The sequence below is a fragment of the Grammomys surdaster genome, unplaced genomic scaffold (genome assembly GCF_004785775.1).
Source record: "Grammomys surdaster isolate TR1022 unplaced genomic scaffold, NIH_TR_1.0 219, whole genome shotgun sequence".
Lineage (NCBI taxonomy): Eukaryota > Metazoa > Chordata > Mammalia > Rodentia > Muridae > Grammomys > Grammomys surdaster.
The window spans coordinates 3,362,500-3,386,086 of NW_021604664.1; the positions used below are offsets into that span (position 1 = coordinate 3,362,500).

At 50.1% G+C, this 23,587-nt stretch overlaps 1 protein-coding gene, 1 long non-coding RNA gene and 2 other non-coding genes across 4 annotated transcripts; 1 reads left to right on the plus strand and 3 right to left on the minus strand.

The window, feature by feature from the left end:
- Positions 1-5,336: 5,336 nt before the first annotated feature.
- Positions 5,337-13,695, plus strand: Dipk1b (divergent protein kinase domain 1B). The gene is made up of 5 exons (XM_028772932.1): positions 5,337-5,578; positions 9,775-9,909; positions 11,975-12,082; positions 12,174-12,350; positions 12,708-13,695. Exons 1-5 carry the CDS (start codon positions 5,516-5,518, stop codon positions 13,518-13,520), a joined length of 1,296 nt encoding a protein of 431 aa, XP_028628765.1. The 5' UTR covers positions 5,337-5,515; the 3' UTR covers positions 13,521-13,695.
- Positions 13,696-14,169: 474 nt separating this feature from the next.
- On the minus strand, positions 14,170-16,319 carry LOC114625572. The gene is made up of 2 exons (XR_003712095.1): positions 15,113-16,319; positions 14,170-14,684 (listed from the first exon to the last, which is right to left on the minus strand). It is a non-coding gene; the product is annotated as an uncharacterized LOC114625572 (long non-coding RNA).
- On the minus strand, positions 14,910-15,048 carry LOC114625628. Its single transcript, XR_003712102.1, has one exon. It is a non-coding gene; the product is annotated as a small nucleolar RNA SNORA43 (small nucleolar RNA).
- On the minus strand, positions 16,127-16,256 carry LOC114625630. Its single transcript, XR_003712104.1, has one exon. It is a non-coding gene; the product is annotated as a small nucleolar RNA SNORA17 (small nucleolar RNA).
- Positions 16,320-23,587: the final 7,268 nt, after the last annotated feature.

A 23,587-nucleotide genomic window follows, 5' to 3' on the forward strand; every position in this document is an offset into this window, starting at 1 on the left:
GAGAGAGAGAGAGAGAGAGAGAGAGAGAGAGAGAGAGAGAGAGAGAGAGAGAGGCGCATGCATGTTCATGCATATGCCCATGCATGACAGCCAGAAGCAATCTTGTGTTGTTCTCAGGAGATGTCTGTCTTGTTTTCTGAGACAGGGTCTCTCACTGAGACCTGGAACTCATTGATTAGACTGGGCTGGGTGGCCAGCAGTTTCTCCTGCCTCCACCTCCACCTCCATGCTTAGCTTTTCTACATAGATTCTCAGGGACAAAGTCAGGTCCTCACGTTTGTGTGGTAAGTGCTTTACCAACCAAGCAACTGAGTCATCTCCTGGGTCAAGGTGAGCGTCATGAGATGAGGTCAGCCCAGGTGAATTTCACCTTAAATATGATGTCCTTGAGGAGAGAAGACAGAGGCAGATATTGGCGAGCTGTGGCCAAAAGCCAAACACTAGGAGCCATAGGCTCTGAGTAGGTAGGTAGGGTCTCTTCTGAAGGACTAGTGTGAATACGGTCCTGGACACACCTGACTTCGGACTTCTGACAAAGACCTTTTTCCCAAATAAAGTCACAAATCAGGTCCTAGGGAGTAAGATGTGGGAGAGACTTTGGAAGGCAGCCTTTGGATCACTGCATCTGCCCAAGGGTTGGGGGCAAAGCACTTGTCTAGCATGCAAAGGATTCTGGATTCCAACCTTAGCACCACACACGAACATGTGTAAGCACACATTCGCACACATGCATTCATGTGCATGCATGCACACATGTATACACACATATATGCATACACACATGTACACATACATCACACGGCTCAAAGTGGCAGTGCTGAGATAGACCAGATATTCATGAAGGCTAAGTGCACATACTGAATAATGAATGGGCAAACAAATAGCACTGGCAGGTACTTAACGTAAAGTGGGCACCGGTGCAAAGGTCCTACTGTAGTGGGAATACCACCTAGTACCGCAGTCCACATGTCAATCACTATGTTGAGGTGTCACTCATCATTTTACTGAAGGGGGATTTCAGCCTGATATCACAGTCTGAGTTTTTTTTTTCTGGAGTTTCTCCCTGTCATTAGCTGTCTTAGCTTCCAATTTGTGGAGTAGGGTGGGATTCAACTTGGTTTCAAGCAAATTTCTTCCCAATATATATGGAAATATTATCAATGTACACAGCATTTAGTTGAACCATGCAGTTGCTATAGCAACTATAAGTACTATGAGTATAACAGCACAGGTGAGCCCCTGAAGGCACTGTGCAGTTTGGGAGACCTTGCCCACGGTGCTACAGTCTTCAAAGGGCTGTGGGCTTTGGGCAGCGGCTCTGCAGCAGCACAGAAAGTTGGCTGAGGAAGGGAGAAGCCTGATTCTAAAGTCAGTTTGTTATTAACTGAAGGCTCTTAGAGAGAAGTCATTTCCTAGTTGTGGAGGAAGTTGAAGGCTCACTAATTAGGAAATCCACAAAAGGTCATTCCAGAGTCAGGCCTGGAATGCAGGGTGCAGCGGTTCACACCAGGAATACCAGCACTTGGGAAGTAAAGGCAGGTGGATTAGGAATCAAGGCCAGCCTTAGCTACAGACTGAATTTGAGGCTATACTGGGCTATGTGAAAACTTGTTTCAGAAACACACACACACACACACACACTAGGTTATTCCCATACCATGATGAACTTAGGAAGAGAGAAATGCAAAGAACACATGCTTTCTTTGTTTTTAAGATAAGGTCTCATTTAAATTTTTTTTAAAATTTTTTTATTTATTTTATGCATGTGAATACACTGTCACTGTCTTCAGACACACCAGAAGAGGGCATCAGATCCCATTATAGATGGTTGTGAACCACTATGTGGTTACTGGGAATTGAACTCAGGACCTCTGGAAGAGCAGTGCTCTTAACTGCTGAGACATCTCTCTAGCCCAGGTCTCATTTTATTTTTCAAACAAGATTTATTTTTAAAATGTGTATGGGTGGGGCTGGCGAGATGGCTCAGTGGTTAAGAGCACTGACTGCACTTCCAGAGGTCACGAGTTCAAATCCCAGCAACCACATGGTGGCTCACAACCATCTGCAATGATATCTGATGCCCTCTTGTGGGGTGTCTGAAGACAGCTACAGTGTACTTACATATAATAAATAAATAAAAATTAAAAAAAAATGTGTATGGGTAATGATGTGCATCCCATGCGGTGCCTTCAAAGGTCAGAAGAACATGTTGAATCCCTTGGTGGTGGAGTAACAGATGGCTGTGGGCCACCATGTGGGTACTGGAAAACAAACCCAGGTTCTTTGGAAGAACAGGAGGTGCTCTTAAATGCTGACCTATGTCTTCAGCCCTGAGGTCTGATTTTTAGCTCAGGCCTTGAACTTGTCGCCTCCCATGATTATAGATTAGATATCACCATACTATGTTTCTATCCAACACCAGCAAAAGATAAAAGCCTATATAAACAGATGTTTCCAAATGTTCCTCTCTGGATTTAGCTTAAGCTGCCTCAAAAGTCCTGTATTCATTTTATGTATATTTTGTCTACATGTGAAAGTCAGTCAGAAGGGCCACTCCTCAAAAATCAAACAGAATTACTAAGCAATTTACAAGTTATAATTCTGGGTATAGAGTGAAAAGAACATATCAGGCCATGAAAATGCACACATTTAATCCCAGCACTTGGAGACAGAGGCAGGCGGATCTCCAGTTGGAGGCCAGCCTGATCTACAGAGTGAGTTCCAGGACAGCCAGGGCTACACAGAGAAATGGTGTCTTGGACCATTGTCCCCTAGTCCACATCTCAAAAAAAAAAAAAGACTGATTATTTTTCTTCAGAAGGGCCTGGATCCAATTCCCAGCACCCTCATAGTGCTTCATAGTTTCAGGGGATCTGCTGCCTTCTTCTGACATCTGTGGAAACCAATCATACATGCATGCAGACAAAATACATAAAAAAAATAATAAATCCAATAATTTTTAAAAAGTAAATTCTGACACATGCTACAACATAAACCCTGGGGTTACGATGCTAAAAGAACCAGTGTTGTGGACTGCATTTCTGTGAGGTCCTTAGAGGTATCAGCAGTAGAGAGAAACTGGAGGGGTGTCTGTCAGGGACTTGGTGGGGCAAGGCAACGGTTTCAGTGTGAGGTGAGAATGTGGTGACAGTTGGCAAGCACAGGAATGTGGGTAATGCCTGCTGTGTTCAGTTACCACAGTAGAAGAGACAAAGGAGAACAGACTGGACTGACTGCATTCGAAGGCCATACTGTGTGATCAGCACCAGTGCAGCGGATGCCAGGTGACAAGGTGAACACAGGGTGAGGAACAAGGCATTCCCATGGCCACAGACTTGCCTCTGAGATCCTTACCAGTCACAGAGGGAAGGAAGCACAGTGGCTTTATGGTTGGGAGACCTGACAGGCTCACCCAAGGGACAGAGGTAGTGATGGCTCCACTCTCTGTACACTCCCTTCCCCCTCTTCGATCTCATGTAGCCCAGACTACCTTTGAACTCCCCTTGTAGTTGAGGATGACTTTGAACTCCTGATCCTATTGGCTCTATGTCTGGAATATTGGAATTCTAGGTGTGTATTTCAATGTTCATTTTATATGCTGCTGGGGGTAGAATTTAGGCTTTATGCTAGGCTAGCACTCTACCTACGAATGACATCCTCAGCTCTTGAAGGCTCATGTCCTATCTTAACTTTTTTTCAGACATGTACACTTGTGGTCCAGTGTAGTAGACAGGTCTGGAATCCCAGCAATTGGGCAGTGGAGGCAGAATGATTTGGAGGCCAGGTTCATCCTCGGCCTCATAGGGAGTTTAAGACCAGTCTGAGCTACATGACATTATGTCTCACAAAAACAACACAGAAAAAAGGCCAACTTGGTATCGAATCCAAGTCTCTCTGACCACCACTTAAGAACCAGTTCTCAGGAGCTAAGAGTTTGTGAGCAGGAGAGAGTTTACCCAGGGACTAGTACCCTGAGGCACTGGAGAGCAAAAGAGCCTGGAGAGGGGACTCAGTGGTTAAGAGCACTTGTTCTTGTAGAGGCATAGGTTCATTTCTCAGTACTCATGTGGCAATTTACATTTATCCATAGCTCCAGTTCCAGGAAATCCAATGCCCTTAGGGCACCAGGCACACACGTGGTATACATAAATTCTGGTAAAACTCTCAGAGGCATGAAATAAAATAAAGTGAAATGATCTTACCAGGTTGAAGAAACAGCTCAGTGGTGAAGAGCACTGGCTGCTCTTCCAAAGGACCCAGGTTCGATTCCCAGCACCCACATGGCAGCTCACAGCTGTCTGTAACTCCAGTTCCAGGATGTAGTACACACACACACACACACACACACACACACACACACACACACACACTGTGTGTGTTACAGACATTACAGATGGCTGTTGTACCCCCAGAAGACCAGACTGAAAAATAAAAATAGTTACCCATGCCACAAGTCCGTGTCACTAGGCTTCTGTCTTCAGCCTTTCTAGCTTATAAATCCAACCCTTTCCACAGGGCTCACGGGACACTCGCTCCACTTTTATGAAAAGAAGGTTGGCCTGGTTCAGTAATTGCGAAGTAATTAGCATCCTTAAACTAAAGCTCTCTTTTATCACTATTTTGCAAGGCATATATATGCGCAGCACTGGGGCACAAGGGGAGGCAGTCAGCCTCCAATTTCCCTGGGAATGCAAATGACATCGCCATAGAACCCCTAAGAAAGATGTGGGTGAGAATTGAGGGCAGCTGATGGGCATGGTGGATGGTGCATTCTGGCCATTGTCTGTTAAGTTCAACAAGTCCCTTATCAAGGAAGGGGTCCGCTGCTGCCTTCCTCCTAATCATCCAAAATGGGAGTCACACGAGAGGGGCGTGTCTGTCCATGGGCAGAAATCGGAAGAGAGTGGCTCTCAGGAGCAGTTGAGGTCGGCGGGGGTTGTGGGTCCTTCCCTGTGCTCCGGTGCAGCCAGGGCTGAAGACACTTGGTGACAGTCAGCAGTGGTGGCCGCAGGACTGACCGCACGTGCATACCGGGGAGTGATGGGGGCAGATCCATTAACGTCTTTTACCTTTGAAAAGGTGGAAGAAATGCGCAAGCGCAGGCGGGGCCCTACAGGTCCCCAGCGCCAGCCTTGCCCTTGTGTTCCAAGCTCAGTCCGGGTTGCTGTAGCGGGTCGCGGAGTCCACAGGGGGCGAGGTCCCCAGCGGGAGGGCCAGACTAGACTCGGGGCCGCGCGCCTTTTCTCCCACGCGCGTGCACGCCCCTCTCGTTTGTCTCCGCACGCGCGCGCACGCCCCTCCTGTCCATCTTCCCGCGCGTGCACGCCCCTCCTCCCGGCCGTCTCCTCGCGCGTGCGTCGCGGTCGGTCCTCAGAAAGGCACGCGCCTCGCCTTTAACGCGGACCGAGGACGCGCGGCCCGCATGGAGAGCGAGCGGCAGCCGCTGCGGGCCTGGCCGGGCTGGGGCTGAGGCCGAGCCAGCCGCGGGCTTCCGCAGCCCGGGCCGGAGCCCATCATGCGGCGGCTGCGGCGCTTGGTGCACCTAGTGCTCCTCTGCCCCTTCTCCAAGGGCCTGCAGGTAAGTGGCAGCCAGCTAGGTGCTGCCACACGGGGAGGGGCAGGGCGTGGGATGGCGAGGGTCGATGGGTGCACGCGGACGCACAGAAGTCCTTGCTTCCCTTCGCTACTTCAAAAAAAATTCTGGAATAGCAAACTTGGGAGATATTCAGCCCCTGGCCAGTTCTTGAGACAGCTCGAACCAGGGGCTGTGGTGACCTTGGGCCAGTGGAGGGCCAGCTCCTATCTGCAGAAGAGGCCCCTCCGCTCATGCCTTGAGGTGATGGGGTCAGGCCTCTGGGCTCCAGCCTTTGGCTGCCGGGGTCCTTAGAGCCTACAGGAAGGAGCCAGCACTCACCAGTCAAGCCAAGGTCTTTCTGAAGGGCTGTCCTGAGGATTCTGGAGGATGCTGGAGGATGCCTTTGTCCCAGGGCCTGGCCTCCCCTAGACTGTTAGATAAAGGATGAGGGCTGAAGTCTGTTGGATGCAGAGGTCTTCCAGGCCCGGATGCCCTTGTTTGCCCTTTTCCAGAGGCCTTAGCTTACGCTAAGATCCATGCTTAGCCCTGGGTTGGGTCCGTGACCTGAGGTGTATGGGGGGAACCTTCTTGTGCCAGGAGATGGGATGTATCCATACCTCTCGCTCTGAAGGAGAGGACCTGACTCAGCAGTGAGTGGACCCAGGAGTGGCAGGAGAGGGGTTTTGGCCAGTTCCCAGTGGGGCTGGCTTAGAGAGAGCCACTGGCTGAGTCCTACCTGCCCTGCGTCTCAGTTTCCCTACATGGGAAACACTGAGGGACTGGTACATGGCCTGGGTTTCCTGGGCAGGGAGTTCACTGTGCAGTTACTATCTCTGTAATGACCTCCCCACCTTCCATGGAGCTTCCCTGGAGCTGGACCGTTCAGCCTTGAAAATTATGGGCCCAGGGCTTCCCAACCTGTTCCCCACTTAGTGGCAGAAATCTGCATGAGTTTTTGAGTACCACTGTGGTGAGAGCTGCCCTGGGGTGGGGATCTGCAAAGGCTCAGGAATCCTGGAGAAGGGCTGGGTCAGACAAAGGCCAGGTAAACCATCAAAGCTTAGCCAAGGTGGTATAGGGGAGCCACCTGTGCCAAGGTGTCCAGGGAGGGGCCTGCCTGGAGTGGGCTCTGACCTGCAGGTTTCTAGCAGGCTTCTAGTTCACTCGGTCCAGCCTGGGTCAGCTGCTGTCCTGGCCCTGGCCCTGGCCCTTTGCTCTAGGTGTGGCTGGAGTCCTTTGATCTTGCTCACAGCAACAGTGGCCCCTGCAGTTTTTCAGTCTTCTTGTTTTCATTTTGGACAAGTCTGAAAGAAATAGCTGAGTGCCAGGGCCAAGAGGGCCCCAGAAGAAATCCACAGAGCCATGCCCTAGAGTAGCGACCATCTCCTAGAAGAACCTTCTGGAAGAATGTTCTAGAAGAAGAACTGAGCATTGTTCCTGTGGAAGAGGTTCCTTTTGTTTAGCCCCGAGGGAACTAGGGTAAACGTGAACTCAGCATGACTCCCAGATCCCAAAGTGGGATGCTGGCTGGTTCCATTCTCAGACTCTCTGGCTGCTGGTAGACAGGCCATAGGAAATGCTTGACATCGGTAGAGTTCCTCCTCTAGGGTTGCTGTGTTGGTTATTCAGGCCACTTAAGAGGCAGAGGAAAGCTTTTCCTGTGGTGGGCTTCCTTTGTAAACTTTGTAAACTTTGTAAACCCTCAAGGTAGGAAAGTGGCCAGATCCCTACCTGAGGAGTCCTCCTTATCATAACTGATTCTGGCCTCTGAAACTGCCACAAAGGTCACCTCCAACCCCTCAACACGACCCTCCCTAGATTATGCTAATTTTAGATGAAAAGTCTGAACAAAAACTTCCAATCCCTGAGTAGAAACACCCACCAACCCTGAACAGGAAAGCTCACCAATTAATACCTGAGCTCCCGCAAGCTCAGGACTTGAAATCCCACCAATCCTCACCCTGGAAATCTTCACTCTAGGAAGCTCCACCCCCCAGAATCCCTAAATAAGCATTATGCTTTGTCCAATTCCTGGCTATCTGCTCTCTCCCAGGACCTTAGGCAGCCACTCCTGGATTTGTCCCTCTTCTCCCTGGACTCTCCAATAAATCTCTTTTATAAGATTTACTGCCTGGTGTGGCTCTCTCATTGGAAGACAGGAAGCAATGAAGAGAAGAAGGGAAGAGAGGGAGCAGGGCTGAGGCACTGAGGACACCCTCCCCTGGGAGCTACAGTGCCTCTGCTGAGGAGGTCTCCTCTCAGAACTGTATGATTCCTGGGCTCCTGTGTTTCAGGATGCCCTTCCCTTAGGACACTGTCCCACCTCAGAGCTGTGTGGTTCCTGGGCTTCCGAGTCCTAGAACACCTTCCCACCTGAGCAGAAAGACCAACATGCTGCTTGCTTTACAAGTCTGGCCTTCTCACCCTCCCTGCTGCCTGGTCTCTATGGCTAATCCCTCCTTGCCTTTACCTAGGGCTTGGGACATCTAGCCCCATGTGGCACAGGCTATTTGGAAGCCCAGTCCCTTCCTTGCAGGGATTGCCATTTTCCAGGGTGGGCAGTGGAGAGGGAGGTGGCATCTAGCTGCCAACTTTGTACACTGTTTGGAGTACTTAGTGGAAGCCAGTGTCCTTAGCACTTAGACCAGACCTCTTCCTACCCCCTAATCCTCTTCTTACCTGTCAGCTGGGAAAGTCAAGGCAGAGGGGTGAGGATGACAGGGTGACCTGGTACATCCACAGAAGGAAAGGTCTTAGGCCCCTCCTCAGGATTTTTGAGTGGTAGAGCTAGGACTACCGGTTTTGTTTTTTTCTTTCTGGTTTCCATCTTAAAACATTTTTCAGACTTGTTTTATGTATATGAATGTTTTACTGGAATGTATGTATGTATACCATGAGTGTGTCTGCTGCTGGAGGAGTTGGAAGGAGACATTAGATCTGGAACTGGAGTTATAGGTGATTGTGAGTAGGTGCAGGGAACGAGGCTGATTTTTTCCTGTAAGAGCCCAAGTGGTGAGATTACAGAAATGTGTCCACCACACACATGGCTTGTTTGTTTGTTTGAGACAGGGTTTCTCTGTGTAGCCTTGGTTGTCCAGGAACTCACTCTGTAGACCAGCTGGTCTCAAACTCAAGAGATCCACTTGCTTCTGCCTCCTGAGTGCTGGGATTAAAGCCACAGCTGGCTTTTTTTTTTTTTTTTTTTTTTTTTTTTTAAAGGCAGGGTTTTTCTGTGTAGCCCTGGCTGTCCTGGAGCTCTATCTATAGACCAGGCAAGCCTTGAACTCACGGAGATCTGCCTGCCTTTGCCTCCTGAGTGCTGGAATCTAAAGGTGTGTGGCACCACCCTTGGCACACACCAACTTTTTAAAGGAAATTGTGGCCAAATGCAGAGCCTGACATATCCTATCCTGTCCGTCTCTACTTGTACATTTGGTGCGTTGTGCATTGACACTCCTGTGGAGCCACTGGCATGGTCCGTCCACAGAAAGCTCACCTTCCCACACGGACTCTGTTCCCACATCCTACCCTGCCCCTGACACTCACCTTCTGTTTAGCTCTATGCATCCAAGGACTCTGGGGACTTTGTCTGATTGAGTCTCACAGGAGGTATCCTTCTGTGACAGCCATCCCGGTGGTGGCAGGTGCCAGACTTCCCGCTGAGGCTGAGTGGTGTCTCTATGTTGTGGATGGATTCTGGCCTTCACCCTTGCTGCTGTTGATACTGCTGCTGAGAATGTGGGTGCATGACCCATGTCTTTTCACTGCTTCCCAAGGTGCAACAGAGGTGGGTTGTTGGGCCCTTGCCCTCCATTCTTCTTTTCCTGCTGGTCCTGGCTCAAAGGGGACCAGTGGGAAAAAGGGTCAATCCCTGGAGTGGCTGAACTAGCCTCAGACTGAAGGCTCAGCGGCTCAGCTGGCCTTGTTTGGAGGCAGGGCTGTTAGGACATGAGGGCATTTCAAGGTAGCAGACTGTAAAAAGTATCTCCATTCAGCTTAGGCGTCTCACTTTGAATCGTCTACCTATCCCTGATGGAGAGCCCCTGGTTGCAGACCCTGGCATGTGCCTGACATGGGGTGCCGAGCTAGATGCTTCTCAGTACTGGAGGTGGGTGCTAGCTGGGTTGAAAGGCTGCACTTGGCTGTGGGTGCAGCGGGTGCACAGATGGGCACCTCCTCACCCAGTCCTTCCTTCACAGGGCCGGCTCCCAGGCCTCAGGGTCAAGTACGTCTTGCTGGTCTGGCTGGGCATCTTCGTGGGCAGCTGGATGGTATATGTCCACTACTCATCTTACTCAGAGCTCTGCCGCGGGCACGTCTGCCAGGTGGTGATCGTAAGTCTGCCTGGGTCCCGGGTCCTGACCCTGTGAGTCCTTAGAGATGTGGCAGGAGGTGGCTTGGAGGTGGGGGAGTCGTGGACGGGAGGTCAAGGGAAGGAAATGGAGAAATTGGCTGCTGCAGGTAACTTAATGACTTAAATGTTGAAACATGGATTTCAGGGAGACTAGAATGGCCCGGAGAGTTCTGCCTGGCCAGTCCTAAAAGCAGGGTGTGAGGTAGAGTGTGTTGTGCCCTCCTCTCCATGTAATCATTGCTGCTGAGTGTGCATGTCCTGTGAGTGCATGTGAGTGTGCCCATGAGACTCATGAAGCTGGTATCTCGGCTCCTTGTGACTGGTGATGGGAACCAGAGATCCTTCTCTACCCCTTGGTTATAGTCTCAGGTGCTAGCCAGGCTCTAAGCAGGTGGGAACCACTCTGGCCCACTCTGCAGTTGAGGAAACTGAGGCGGCTTAGAGACCTGGGAACAACAAGAGTCCCGTGGATAGCTGAACATACTACCTACCTCAGTTTCCTTGTGTGTGTGTGTGTGTGTGTGTGTGTGTGTGTGTGTATGTATGTATGTATGTACACGTACATACATAGGCATGGATATTCTGGGGTTAGAAATGAGGCCATTAGACTCCGTGACAAGTTTTGTTTGTTTTTTGTTTTCCTCCTGAGCCATCTTGCTAGCTCCTACCTTGGTTTCTGTGGAACCTTTGAACTCTGCTGTTCTTTCTGCCACCTTGGAACACTGAGCAGGGTCAGCAAGCTCCTGCCTCTCCATCTGTTGTGAGCCAAGGGCACCAGAGCCCTCTCATCCCCCAAAGTCCTGTGACTGGTGTTGATGGGGTCTCAGCACAGAGGCCAGAGCTGAAGGGCTTGCCCACAGGTGGTGGGATGACAGGCATGCCTTTTCTGTTTCTATCTATATCTGACGAGCCTGTTTCATGTGGCCATAGGACACACAGGTCTTTGTGGGTCACATGGGTGACTCAGTGCTTCAGACTGGCTCAGCATCTTGGATGGGGGCGTGGATATTGGGTACTTTCTTTACCCCCTTTCCTCCAAGACTGGCTCTGAGTAATACCAGGCTCCATGACAACCAGTGATGTATATCTAGGAATTTACCCAAATGAGAGCCACCAGGCTCTTTACCCTGAGACTAGGGGCTGGGTAGTGCTGATTTAATCTGATGAGAGGCTCTCCCTGAGCCTTTGGCTAATGAGATAGCCTAGGACAGGAGGCCCAGCAGTTGTGGGGCCCCTGGATGCCATTTCTTTAGGGATGGTGACAAATAAGCCTGACAGTGACCAGCAACTGAAGGATTGGACAACTTGAGGTACTGGGTGTCCTTCACAGCACCTGTTATGTTGGTGACTGTGAGTCCAGATGGACCCTGAGGTAGACATCAAGGCCTGGCCCTACCATCGGGCTACTTCTGCCTTAGCCAACAGGGCAGGCTTATCCAGGACAGAGATCAGAGTGGATGGAAAAATGCTGGATGAGAATGTGGCACCTGCTCAGAGGAGTGCCCTGAGCTGCCTCAGGAGTTCCCAGACATGCTGAGTCCAGAGCTTGGACAGCCTCCCTAGACGGGTGACCAGGGATGGGTGGCCTCAGCGCCCAAAGATGCTGCTCACTGGGTAATGCCTGAGGCTTAGTTATTGGCCATGATCAGGGCCCCTATTGGACTTGTTGCTTTCATCTGACTCTGACCACATCTCTGCTGCTGCGGGCCCAGCTGGGGCTACAGTGAGAAGCCTGATAGGGGGACCTGTGGTCCTGGCCACCTGTTTACTCTAGTGGCAGTGTCTGAGGGAACAACTCAGTGAGACCAGGGGATAGAAGGGTTGCTCTTGGAGACAGGCTCATTTCCAGCAGCCTCTATGCTTCGGACATGGATACCCATCCTCATGTGAATGCTGCAGGTGCTTCCCCGCCCCCTTGCTTTTCTTTCCTTTCTGGGGGTTCCTGAAGGAGCATGGCTAGGCTGGCTGTGGATCTGCAGGAAGTGGGTAGGGTGTGGCTACCAAGCCCCATGCTCTGAGCCATACCGTGGTGCCTGTCTCCTCAGTGTGACCAGTACCGGAAGGGCATCATCTCCGGCTCTGTCTGCCAAGATCTATGTGAGCTGCAAAAGGTGGAGTGGAGGACCTGTTTGTCATCAGCCCCAGGCCAGCAGGTGTGCAGCTGGGCATGGTTGGCAGGCTGCTGTGGGTTGCTGCTGGCAGTAAGCTGGGCATCTAAAGGGATATACCCGTGACCTCATCTAGGTGTACAGTGGGCTCTGGCAGGACAAAGAGGTTACCATCAAATGTGGCATTGAGGAGGTGCTGAACTCCAAGGCCTGGCCAGATGCAGCCCCGAGGCGGGAGCTGGTGCTGTTTGACAAGCCCACCAGGGGAACCTCCATCAAGGAATTCCGGGAGATGACCCTCAGCTTCCTCAAGGTTAGTGCTCAGACCATTATTGTAGCCCACAGCTGGGGATGTCTACAAAGACCTGGGCAGGGGGCAGGCAAGGAAGCATCATACCAGGGCTTGCGGGAACAAACTGACAGTATGGTGAGGCCTCAAATTCAGTGTGGCTAAAGTAGGGACTGGAAGGAGATAGGAACGGGGCTCAAAGCTAGTGCTGTGTCCTGGGGCCTGTGTGCACAGCTGGGAGGAGAGTTGGAGTATGGTGCAGGCAGCACATGTTGCTGACATAGACTGGTGCAGAGACCAGGCCAGACAAGAGTGCTCTTCTAGCTGAGAGGTATGCATCACCAGGGCATGCTTCACTTTCCTTTTGGTCTCAAATGCCAGGCTAACTTAGGAGACCTGCCTTCCCTGCCAGCGCTGGTTGACCAGATACTTCTCATGGCGGACTTCAACAAGGATAACAGGGTGTCTCTGGCAGAAGCCAAGTCCATGTGGGCCCTGCTGCAGCGCAATGAGTTCCTGCTGCTGTTGTCCCTTCAGGAGAAGGAACATGCTTCCCGGCTGCTGGGCTACTGCGGGGACCTCTACCTTACCGAGGGCATCCCTCATGGCTCCTGGCATGGGGCAGTGCTGCTTCCTGCCTTGCGCCCACTTCTGCCATCTGTGCTGCACCGGGCTCTCCAGCAGTGGTTTGGACCTGCATGGCCCTGGCGTGCAAAGATTGCCATTGGTCTGCTGGAATTTGTGGAGGAGCTCTTCCACGGTTCCTACGGCACCTTCTACATGTGTGAGACTACACTTGCCAATGTAGGGTACACAGCCACCTATGACTTCAAGATGGCTGACCTGCAGCAGGTGGCACCAGAGGCTACAGTGCGTCGCTTCCTTCAGGGCCGCCACTGTGAGCAGAGCTCTGACTGCATCTATGGGAGAGATTGCAGGGCACCATGTGACAGGCTCATGAGGCAGTGCAAGGGTGATCTCATCCAGCCCAACCTGGCCAAGGTGTGTGAGCTACTGAGGGACTATCTGCTGCCCGGAGCTCCTGCAGACCTCTATGAGGAGCTGGGCAAACAGCTGCGCACATGCACCACACTGAGTGGACTGGCCAGCCAGGTTGAGGCTCACCATTCGCTGGTGCTCAGCCACCTTAAGACCTTACTCTGGAGGGAGATCTCCAACACCAACTACTCCTAAGACTGCAGGCTCCAGCCACTACAGCTCTGCTGTGGGTGGAGCCCTATAGGCTACCCTCTGCAATAAGTCTCCTCACCCACTTCAACACCTCAGCAGAGGAGCCAGGAGCCCTCATCAGAGGCTGGCCCACAGGGCCATTTCTCAGAATATGTAAATAAATGGCTTTTATGTGACACTTGGGTATGTGGATCCTTTGGTATGAAACAGCTGCCAGGAAGGGTGGGGTCTTAGAGCTTTGGGCACCAATGGAGGACACGAAGGGCAAGCTTTGTTTCTTGGAAATTCTACTCTCCCAGGGATGAAACCTGTGGACTCTTGTGCATTTCTGGCACCAGCATCATGCTCTACAACTGAGCAATATCCCCCTTGGCACACAATGGCAGCCCCAGTCTGGGCTTCAGACACTTTAGTAGACCAGTACTTCTTTAGTGTTGTCTTTAGGGCCAGTTTCCTCCTAAGCATCAGCTTAGGGGAAATGTTTGTCCACAGTATAAAGCTTAGATTCTGTTAAAAGCTACAGTTCCAGCCCAAATCTTACCTCAAATCTTATCATCCACTGTGGTATGTTTTATTTCCAGAGATGAGAAGAAAGTCAACAGGCTATTTACCCTAAGGGGAGAGAGTGCTGACAGCAAAGAAAGATTCCAGCTTCAAGAATCAAGTTTTTATTTGTGTCACAGCATCCAGCCAGTTTCCCCTCCTGTATCATTCTCTCCTTTTAAAAATGTTTTTCAAGACAGAGTTTCTTCTTGTAGTAGTTCTGGCTATCCTGGAACTTGCTTTGCAGACCAGGCTGGCCTTGAACTCAAAGGATCAGCTATCACCACCCAACTCATAATTCTCTTTTAAGGCCATGTACAGTACAGTTAGAGATGTTGATGTTGAGTCTTAGAGGGTCCCCCATCCCTAGTGCCACTACCACAGATCTCGCTTCACTAGTCTTAGAAATAGAGTCAAACCCAAGCCAACCCAATCCAGTTGATAATTTAGGACACGGGCTAGTCACCAGGGTAAATTTAGAGCTGCCCAAAGCCTGTATGGGTGGGTCTGTAGGACCCTGGTGAGGTCAGAGGGCATACCTCAGGCCCATGGTCTAAAATCGTACCTGCACCCATCCTGATACAGCCATCTTGTCCAAGTAGGCCCCCTTCTTGGTTTCTGAATCTGGAAGATGAAAAGGATGGATAGTTTCTTGTATTTTTCCAGCCCCTCAGAATGTCTCCTAGAAAACCTAGTTTCTACCCCTCCACCTCCAAAGTTCCATCTCCCGAAAGTGCTGACCATTTGGTGAAAATGCAACCCTTTGGTGAGGCCTGAGGTTGTCTGACATTGGGGTTTGGCTAACAGCATCAGAGCCAAACCCCAGTGCCACACCACCATGGCTCTGCAAAATGTCAGGCTACAAACCATTTTTAGTGCTTACTGGCTTCTGAACACTAAGCGTAGAATTAGCCACTTGCTCCTTGCCCCAGTGTCACAGGCACAGCTGAGCAGCTGAGCCATGCCTGTGGTGCTGATCTAGAACAGCATCTTCAGGGCAGCCACCCACATCCCATCTGAGCATGCTCCAGTGGGTCCAGCCAACCTCTTACCTCAACTGGGCATTCCTCATAAGCAGAGTTTAGTCATCAACTTTCCTGTACCAAAGAAAACAATCAATGTAGACCCTCCTAATCCACAAGTGTTGCACCCCCAGATCTCTGGAGGCCTACAGCAGCAGTGAGCCCCTTTACCCTTGTGTTTTAAAGGTATCACTGTTAGCTGTCCCACCATACTCCCATATTCTGAAATCATGGTGCTTCGTGATGAACCACTTCTCTTCCCATTATCAGTTCCACTTGTCTGTGGTGCCAGGGATGGAGACTCAGGCCTGAGCACCATTGAGCTGTATTAGAATCATGAGACTCTGCTTAGGAAATGCTTCCATGAGATCCAACCGTGAGGCATTTTCTTAATTAGTGAGCAGTGGGGATAACCCAGCCCATTGTGGATGGTACCATCCCTGGACTGGTGGTAGAGCAGATCTTTGCATTAGAGGACAGCCAAGGTCATAAGAAAACCCTATCTCAAAGCCTAACCTCTTTTTGGGGTTGGCGTGATGGCTCAGTGGTTAAGAACACGGACTGCTGAGTTCAATTCTAGAAGAGGCTCTGACGGCTTTTCCTGGTGTGCAGTGCACGTAGAGCACTCATACATAAGTAGCTCCCTTTCATGGCCTCTGCATCAGCTGCCTCCAGGTTTTGCCTTGACTTCCTTTGGCAATAGACAGCAATGTGTAAGTGCGAGCGGAATAAACACTTCCCTCCCCAACTTGCTGTTTGGTAATGGTGTTTCATAGCAGTAAAACCCTGACTAAGACAGACGCCATCACTGCTTCCATCCACTGTTGTTTTTTCAAAGTCTCTTGACCCAAGCTGGTGAGAAGAGAAACACGCGCCCCAGGATTCCTGGAGGTTACTGATTTCATGATTTCCAACAAACCAATTCATCTGAAACTTCCTCTTTACAGACCAGCCCCTCTATTGGGTTTATGTATGCAGAGCCATCAAATGACCTAAGCCAATCAACAACAAGGAAGCACAATCCCACTTCCAGCTTTAGGGAGTGCTGTCTGGCTACAAGTCATTCAGATGTTCACAGGTCAGAACAGAGCTTAGACATAGCCTCTCTCCTCTCTGCCACCTACTGACACATATGTGACACAGCAGCCACACCTGCAACGCCTCTAGGGGCAGGGCGTTGATGAACCAAGTGTCCAGTATCACACCAAGACTGTTAATCCAAATCTTTGTGACTTTGGTCAACTTACCCAAGAGCCCAACAAGTCCTCACAGGTGCTTACTCTCCTGCAAATTCCCTAGGGAAGGAAAGGAAGAAAACAATCATTCTGCACACATCTCGGCAAGATCACACCAGAGTACTGCACTAGGCCTGTATTTTATTCCTATTCCAATGGGTCCATATAGTTTGTTGTCTTTGTTAAGGCTTTCTACAAGTAAAACAGTAAAAAACGTACACCTCTCCCTCCTTTCTTTCCAGCTCAGCGGCATTACACTAAACAGTCAAGGATCTGGGTCATCTCAAGTTGGTATTCAGAATAGTTTGGAATAGCTGTCCTTTCAAGAATGATCTCCTACATCAATGCATGCAGAAAATATAGACAGACACTTTCCCTGGTATTCCTTAGCCCTAGGAAGGGGAGACCGGTCTGGAGCCCCACCCAGTGATGACTACAGGAACTTCCTGCGTCGTACTAGCCCAGATTTCCTCGGCTTTCCTTCCCGGAACTCCTGGGGGCCGTTCACCCGGCCCTCCGGCACATCATGAACTGCCCTTCCCCATACCACATGGCTAGCCTGCTGCACACGTTAGTGCGACTAAACCCTCAGAAGGAAAGCACGATACATCTTTGTTACGATCGTCAGTACGAGACGCAGTCTTTCCGGAAGCTGGCCGAGGGCTATGTAGGGTCATTTACGGCGTCCCAGGCCAACAACGGAAACAATGGCGATAGGAACCTACAAGCCGCCAAGGCCGCCGAGAGGCGGAGCAGATCCACGCCACGTCCTTTATAGAAGCGACTACGGCACCCCGCGAGGGACTTTCGCTGCCATCCGAGTGCAGCGCCCTCTAGTGGCTCCTTCGCTCCTTGCCGGCGCTTCTCATAATAGCCCAGTCCCTCAGAGGCTCATGGGCTTCTGTACTGCTTGATCCTAGATCCTGCCTGGCCTAGTGGACCTCAGAGACTTGTTTAGAGTGTTGCCAAGCTCACAGGACTTTCCAAATGACTCATGAAGTCCTGCGCCTTCTTACGAAACTTCCTGTTTTTTTTGGTGTGGACAGCCTTGCTCTCCCTGTTCTTAGTGATACCAAAGATTCCACGTAAAGAGGAAGGGCCAGCTCTGATTGACTAGTATTTAGGAGCTAAGGAGGTGACCAGTTGCTTCCTCTTTTACAAGGAAGCTTTGGGGATGAGTCAGGAAGGAGCTACAGGGAGTTCATGGATTCCAGATACTTCTAACTAGCCCCACTTGGGGGTTGTCTGTGGATCTGAGGTGCACAGCAACTTCTTGAAGGTTGACTGTCCTCTGCTTCAGGACAGTGCTTGAAGACACATAATACACTCAGGCAATTTTCTGCAATCTGTGTTGTGTCCCGCACAAGTACATATCACATGTCTACTAAGTCCCGAAACTGATGAGGGTTCCCAGCTGGTGGGGGTGCACTGTGGGCCTGGGGACACACCAGTGAGCACTCTTCTTTTAGAACAAATGGACAATGGAAGGAAGCAACAAAATAACAAATGGAAGGAAGCAACTGTTGGAGCACCATCAACAGAGGTATAGCCAATCCAGAATCAGCTCTGACATCAACTCCAGATATAGGCAATAGCATTCATTGCCCAGGCTAGCCATAGCACAAGGCTGCCTGTTAACTCTGAATTTAGAGTCAGCTCCCTAGCCAAGTGAGACAGTGGAGCTGTGCTGGCTCAGGTATCAACCCCCAACTGCAACATGGTCTCTATGGACAGAATGGTGGGGGTGACTGGTGGGCCAGGTCAGCCACACTGGCTGATGGTCCTAAATTCTTGAATCCTTATTTTGCCTGCCTGCCTGCCTTCCCACCTTCCTCTCTCCTTCCTTCTCTCCCTTCTTTCTGGCTTTTGATACACTGTCTCATACAGCCTAGGTTACCTTCAAACTTGCTATGTAGTTGAAGATAACTTGAACTTCTGATCCTCCTGGCCCTAACTTCCGATTACTAGATTTGAGGGGTGAACTAGTATGCATGGCCACAGCCTTGAATCTTACGGTAGATACGAGTGTGGGGCCCATCTTCACTGTGGCCCCAACACAGGGGAATTGAGACCTCAGGAATAGAAGTGTTTCCTAGTCACACGATTACAATGGTGGTCTTGGGAGGGAGCCCTGGAGGTATTTCTGAGCAGCAGAGATCAGAGGAAAGCTCACTTGATCTGTTAAGAATTGATCAGGTCCATCAGGGTGAACTGTTTTGCCAACAGATCTGATAGGAGCAACAAGAGGTGAAGCTTCTTCTTAATCCACTCCTGTCCTAAGACCAAGAAGACTCAGGTGCCTACCAAATCATTGGCTCTAGTACTTGTGACTGGGCTCTATTCCATGCCAGGAAAGGGTCTTGCATTGGTCCTGAGATGCTAACAGGTGTGGAGCCATCTCCAGATGACAAATGGAAGGAAGCAACTGTTGGAGCACCGTCAACAGAGGTATAGCCAATCCAGAATCAGCTCTGACATCAACTCCAGATATAGGCAATAGCATTCATTGCCCAGGCTAGCCATAGCACAAGGCTGCCTGTTAACTCTGAATTTAGAGTCAGCTCGCTAGCCAAGTGAGACAGTGGAGCTGTGCTGGCTCAGGTATCAACCCCCAACTGCAACAAGGTCTCTTTGGACAGAATGGGAAGTGGCTGGATTGCCACCCCTGCCGCCAAATTCACCTTCGTCACAGACTCCCTTTTAGAGAGGCAGCATCATCTACCACAAACTTTAGATCTTGAACCTGCTCACTGTCCTAGAGATCCAGCATGAGGTTCAGAGCTACCGGAAGCTGCAGAAGCACTTCTAGTTTCAGCTCCAGAGCTAGACATAGTCCTGGAGGCCTCTCAGGAGGCAGTATTGTCTGCAGAGGGCCAGCTCTAGTCAAGGATCAGTGGCAGACGAAAGCCAGAGCGATCTCTGCCGCAGAGCAGGGTTCACCCTACACCAGAGTTTGAAGAACTGGTCTCTTCTGTTTCCTGAAGTGTTTGACAAGCCATCAGTGCTTCTGCTTTAAGTGCTTGGGAAGAAATCATTGTGGCCAGCTGGCTTAGGCTTTTGTTTACAGAACAGTTTTGAGTTACAAAACCTCTTGTTATAAGATGTGTTATTCAGAGTTCTCCACGACACAGAACCAATGAGATGCAGTCACAAAGATATTTGGTGGGTAAATATCATTTATCTATTACATAGATAGATTTACATAGATGGGGGATTGAGAGGAACTTATGTCAAAGAATTGGCTCTTAAAGTATGTAATGGCTAATCTTTTCAGAAATCTATTTTATGTGTAGGGTGTTCTGCCTGCTTGTATGCATGTGAGCCATGTGTGTGCAGTGTCCACAGAGGTCAGAGCCTCTGGAACTAGAGTCGCAGATGGCTGTGAACCGCTCTATGGATGCTGGGAACCAAATCCAGATCCTATGCAAGAGCAAATCAGTTTTCTTAATGGTGGAGTCCTCTCTAGTCCTCAGTGACAGGTAATCTTCACTGTCAGTTTGGTTGGGGGTAGATATTTAGCAGATCAGGACAATACTTCTCTGAGTATGTTTGCAAGGATGTTTCCTAAGAGGAGCAGATCATGAGGGCCCTGACCTGATCAATGTTTTAATTCATCAGTGGGTTCAAAAACTATTGGGAGATATCCAGCTGTGGGGGATAGGGCTTCATTGGAGAAAATGCGTTGGTAAGAGGGCAAAGACGTATCTATTTTTGAAAGATATATCTTGGCTCTAGGCTCCCCCATCCTCTCTGCTTTACCTAGCCTCTATGAATTCACACAATCCATCAACCTGGCTTGGCTATTTGTTACTTAACAGATGATTGTGCTAAGGCTCAGAGCTGAGCAGGCCCAGGCCCAGAGCTTGGCCTCAGGGCTCCTTGCTAATATCTGTCCCTCACTGACTTCTCTTTGTATCTAGATTGCTGGTTATGCACCCTCACACTAGAAGCTCTCTCTGCTTAGGCTAGGATAAGAGTGAGAGTGTCTGCTCCTGGGCTTTGGCCTTTCCCAGTCTGTTTGTAGGCACCAGGAACAAAGATCACAGAACTGAGGAGTTCGGAGTCCTTCGTTAAGCACCTGGATGCAGCCTCCTTCAGTGGACTCCATGGGTCTCACAGGATCTAGGTTCAAATCCTGGCTCTGCCACTCTGCAGGACAGAAAGCCAGTTCCTGGGTTTCCTGGGATAGAGTTGTTGCTTCCCTCTGACACCTCATGAGTTGAGGCTTCTGCTGTTCACTTTAATGTTCTTTCAGTTTTCTTCTCAGCTTTCACCAAACTCTGCTTCCAGTATTTAAAGGCCTTTCAGAGCCGGGTGGTGGTGGCGCACACCTTTAATCACTGCACTTGGGAGGCAGAGGCAGGCGGATTTCTGAGTTCAAGGCCAGCCTGGTCTACCGTGTGAGTTCCAGGACAGCCAAGGCTACACAGAGAAACCCTGTCTCAAAAAAACAAAAAACAAAACAAAACAAAACAAAAAAAGGCCTTTCAGGCCCAAGGTATCAAACTTTGATACATTCTTGCTGCAAACAAGTTCCCAAAGGAGCACAAAACTGAGCTGGGACCATGCAGCTGCTGACAGTCGCAGGGCTGGGTCTGCTCTCTGTGGTTTGAGTCATGATGCCTCCTCTGAGTTCTGCCAATTCTGAGCAGGTGATGGCCCTGGGTAGGGAGGACTGAGGATAGGAACTGGCTTCCAAGGTCATGTTTAGCACAGATATGGTGCCACTTCTTTTTTGAAATTGTTTTATTTTTATGTGTTTGAGTATTTTGCCTGCATGTATGTTTGTGTACCACATGTGTCCACGGAGGCCAGAAGAGGACATGAGGTCCCTTGGAACTGGAGTTACAGATGGTTTTGTGCTGTCATGTGCATGCTGGAAATTAAACCTGGCTCACTAAGGAGCTGGCTCTTATCTTGGCCTCATATCTTGTTACTGGTCACCTTTTCTTTAGTTATCTGTCTTGTTTTCTTTTTCTGGTCACCTTTTCTTTAGTTATCTGTCTTGTTTTCTTTTTCTGTTGTTGTGATAAAATACCAAGACAGAAGCAGATTAAGCAGAAAGCCTTTGGGCTGCAGTTTGTTGTTGCAGTTTGCATGACAGAGAATTCACAACAAGCAGCTTGAAGCAACTGGTGCACAGGGCATGTCAAGGAGCAGAGAGTAGTGAATGCCGGCGCTCAGATAACTCCCTTCTATCCTCCAGGATCCTAACCCAGAGAATGGCGCCACCCACAGCGAGTTGGTCTTTCCACCTCAGTTAACCTACTCAAGATAAGCCCTCAGGTACACCCAGAGGTTCATCTTCTGGATGATTTTAGATCTCATCAAGTTGCAAATTGAGATGAACTGTCCCAATTCCTGACTAAAGCAACTTAAAGAAGGAAGACACAGTTTTGGCTTACAGTTCAAGGGGGTACAGTAAAGCCACGATGCAGAAGACATGGCAGTAGCACTAGGAGGCAGCTGAGCACATTAACTCTAGAGTCAGGAAGCAGATAGAGAGACAATGCAGCTACTCAACCTGCTTTGTCTTTTTTATTTAGTCTAGGACTTCAGGCCATTGGATGATGCTACCCAGATTCAGGGTAGGTCTTCCCTCCTCAGGTAGCATGATCTAGGAACTCCCCCAAAGTTTGCTTTTATGGTGATTCTAAATCTTACCAAGCTGACAATCAAGACTAAGCATTATGGTTCTGGAAGGATGGCTCAGTGGTTAAGAGCAGTTGTAGCTCTTCAGAGGACTTGGGTTCAGTTCCCAACAACTACATGGTGATATGAAGCCCTCTTTTGGTCTTTGTGGATACCCACACACATGTGCCACGCACACATAAATAAAAACAAATCATGCTTTACCCCCCCCCCCCCAAAAAAAAAACCCTCCTCTTGAGTTCTCAGAGTACAGGCAACATCAAGTGCATCAAAATCTTCAGTCAAAAAGGCCAAAAGAATTCTTACCATAGCCACAGGAGATGAGGGTGTATTTGGTTGGAAGCAGGGTTTATAAGCTTGTCTGTGAGGTTCTGCCCCTGTGCAGACTCTTGTGCAAGTCCCAGCCAAGTGGCTCCTTTCTCTTCCTGTGACCTCTTTATTCTCCTGGTATTTCTGTCTCACCTCAGGAGGAAGCAGGAGGCAAGGAGACTTCACTCAGGGTGGGGACTGAGGCCTGAGCACAGACAAGCAGGGTAACTCCCAGGACCAGGGCTGATCCTGGCTCCTGAGGAGGGTGTGAGTCCATGGGGCTCTTGTGTCATACTCTTGGCTTCAGATTCCTCGGTGAGGCACTTCTCACTCTGAGAACGTTCTCACTGGACCTGGGTCCTGAGAAGTGCCAGAGGCAGTCATGAGGCTAATTGCACAAATTAGCTCCTCTATTCACATTGATCCAAACAAAACTTCAATCTCCTGGACAGAGGGGTGTGGACTGGAGAAGGCAAGATACTGCTCCTGAGCCACCTTGCAGGGCAAACAGCAGCTGAGAGGCTAGGGACAGAGCTGAGCTGGGACCATGCAGCTGCTGACACTCACTGCAGGGCTGGGTCTGCTCTCTGTGGTTCAAGCCATGATGCCTCCCCTGAGTCCTGCCAGTTCTGAGCAGGTGATGGCCCTGGGGAGGGAGGACTGAGGATAGGAACTGGCTTCCAAGGTCAGACCTTGGACTGAGTGTGTCCCAGGCTTGTTGATGGAAGCCACAGGTGATGTTGAAGAGATACCTCTCTCATGTGCTTGGTGGGATCTTCTGAGGTGGGAGAGGGGCTTGAGCAGGTGTTCCAGGCCACAGTTACAGCTGTCTTCTCACTGTGTGCACTTGGAGACTAAGAGGCTGCTGGAGGGTGGGGGAGGCTTGCTAGGTGGACGGTAGTCAGTTGGTGCAGTCATATTTATCTCAGGTCACTTCCTCAGCCATGTCCATTCTGCCCTGTCCTCCTGCTCACCTTTCTCAGCTCCCTCTGGATGGCTGTGCAGGGTCTGTGGCCAGGGCTCTTCCCAGGAAGTGTTTCTCCCGGAAGGGAGGCCTCTGCCCTGTCTGTTTGGTTCTACCTGCTGCTGTTGGTGAGAGACAGCCATGACCAGGACTGCTTCTGACATCTCAACATCTCGGACCTTGCACTGAGACACAACTGCATTCTCCTCCTGCCTCTTACCCACCCTCTTCCCGACTCCCCTCTCCCTGCAACCCTGTGTCCTGTGTCCTCCAACTCCAGATCTTAGGGAAGTGGTACATAAGGCGCTGGGCAGGAGACATGCCTATTCCCGAGTGGAGATGGAA

Bases quoted from the DNA above. Each gene is read 5' to 3' on its own strand.
- Dipk1b (XM_028772932.1), top strand. From the start codon at position 5,516: ATGCGGCGGCTGCGGCGCTTGGTGCACCTAGTGCTCCTCTGCCCCTTC. The intron at 12,083-12,173 runs GTGTGCAGCTGG...GACCTCATCTAG, and splicing joins CATCAGCCCCAGGCCAGCAG to GTGTACAGTGGGCTCTGGCA. The intron at 12,351-12,707 runs GTTAGTGCTCAG...CTCAAATGCCAG, and splicing joins TGACCCTCAGCTTCCTCAAG to GCTAACTTAGGAGACCTGCC.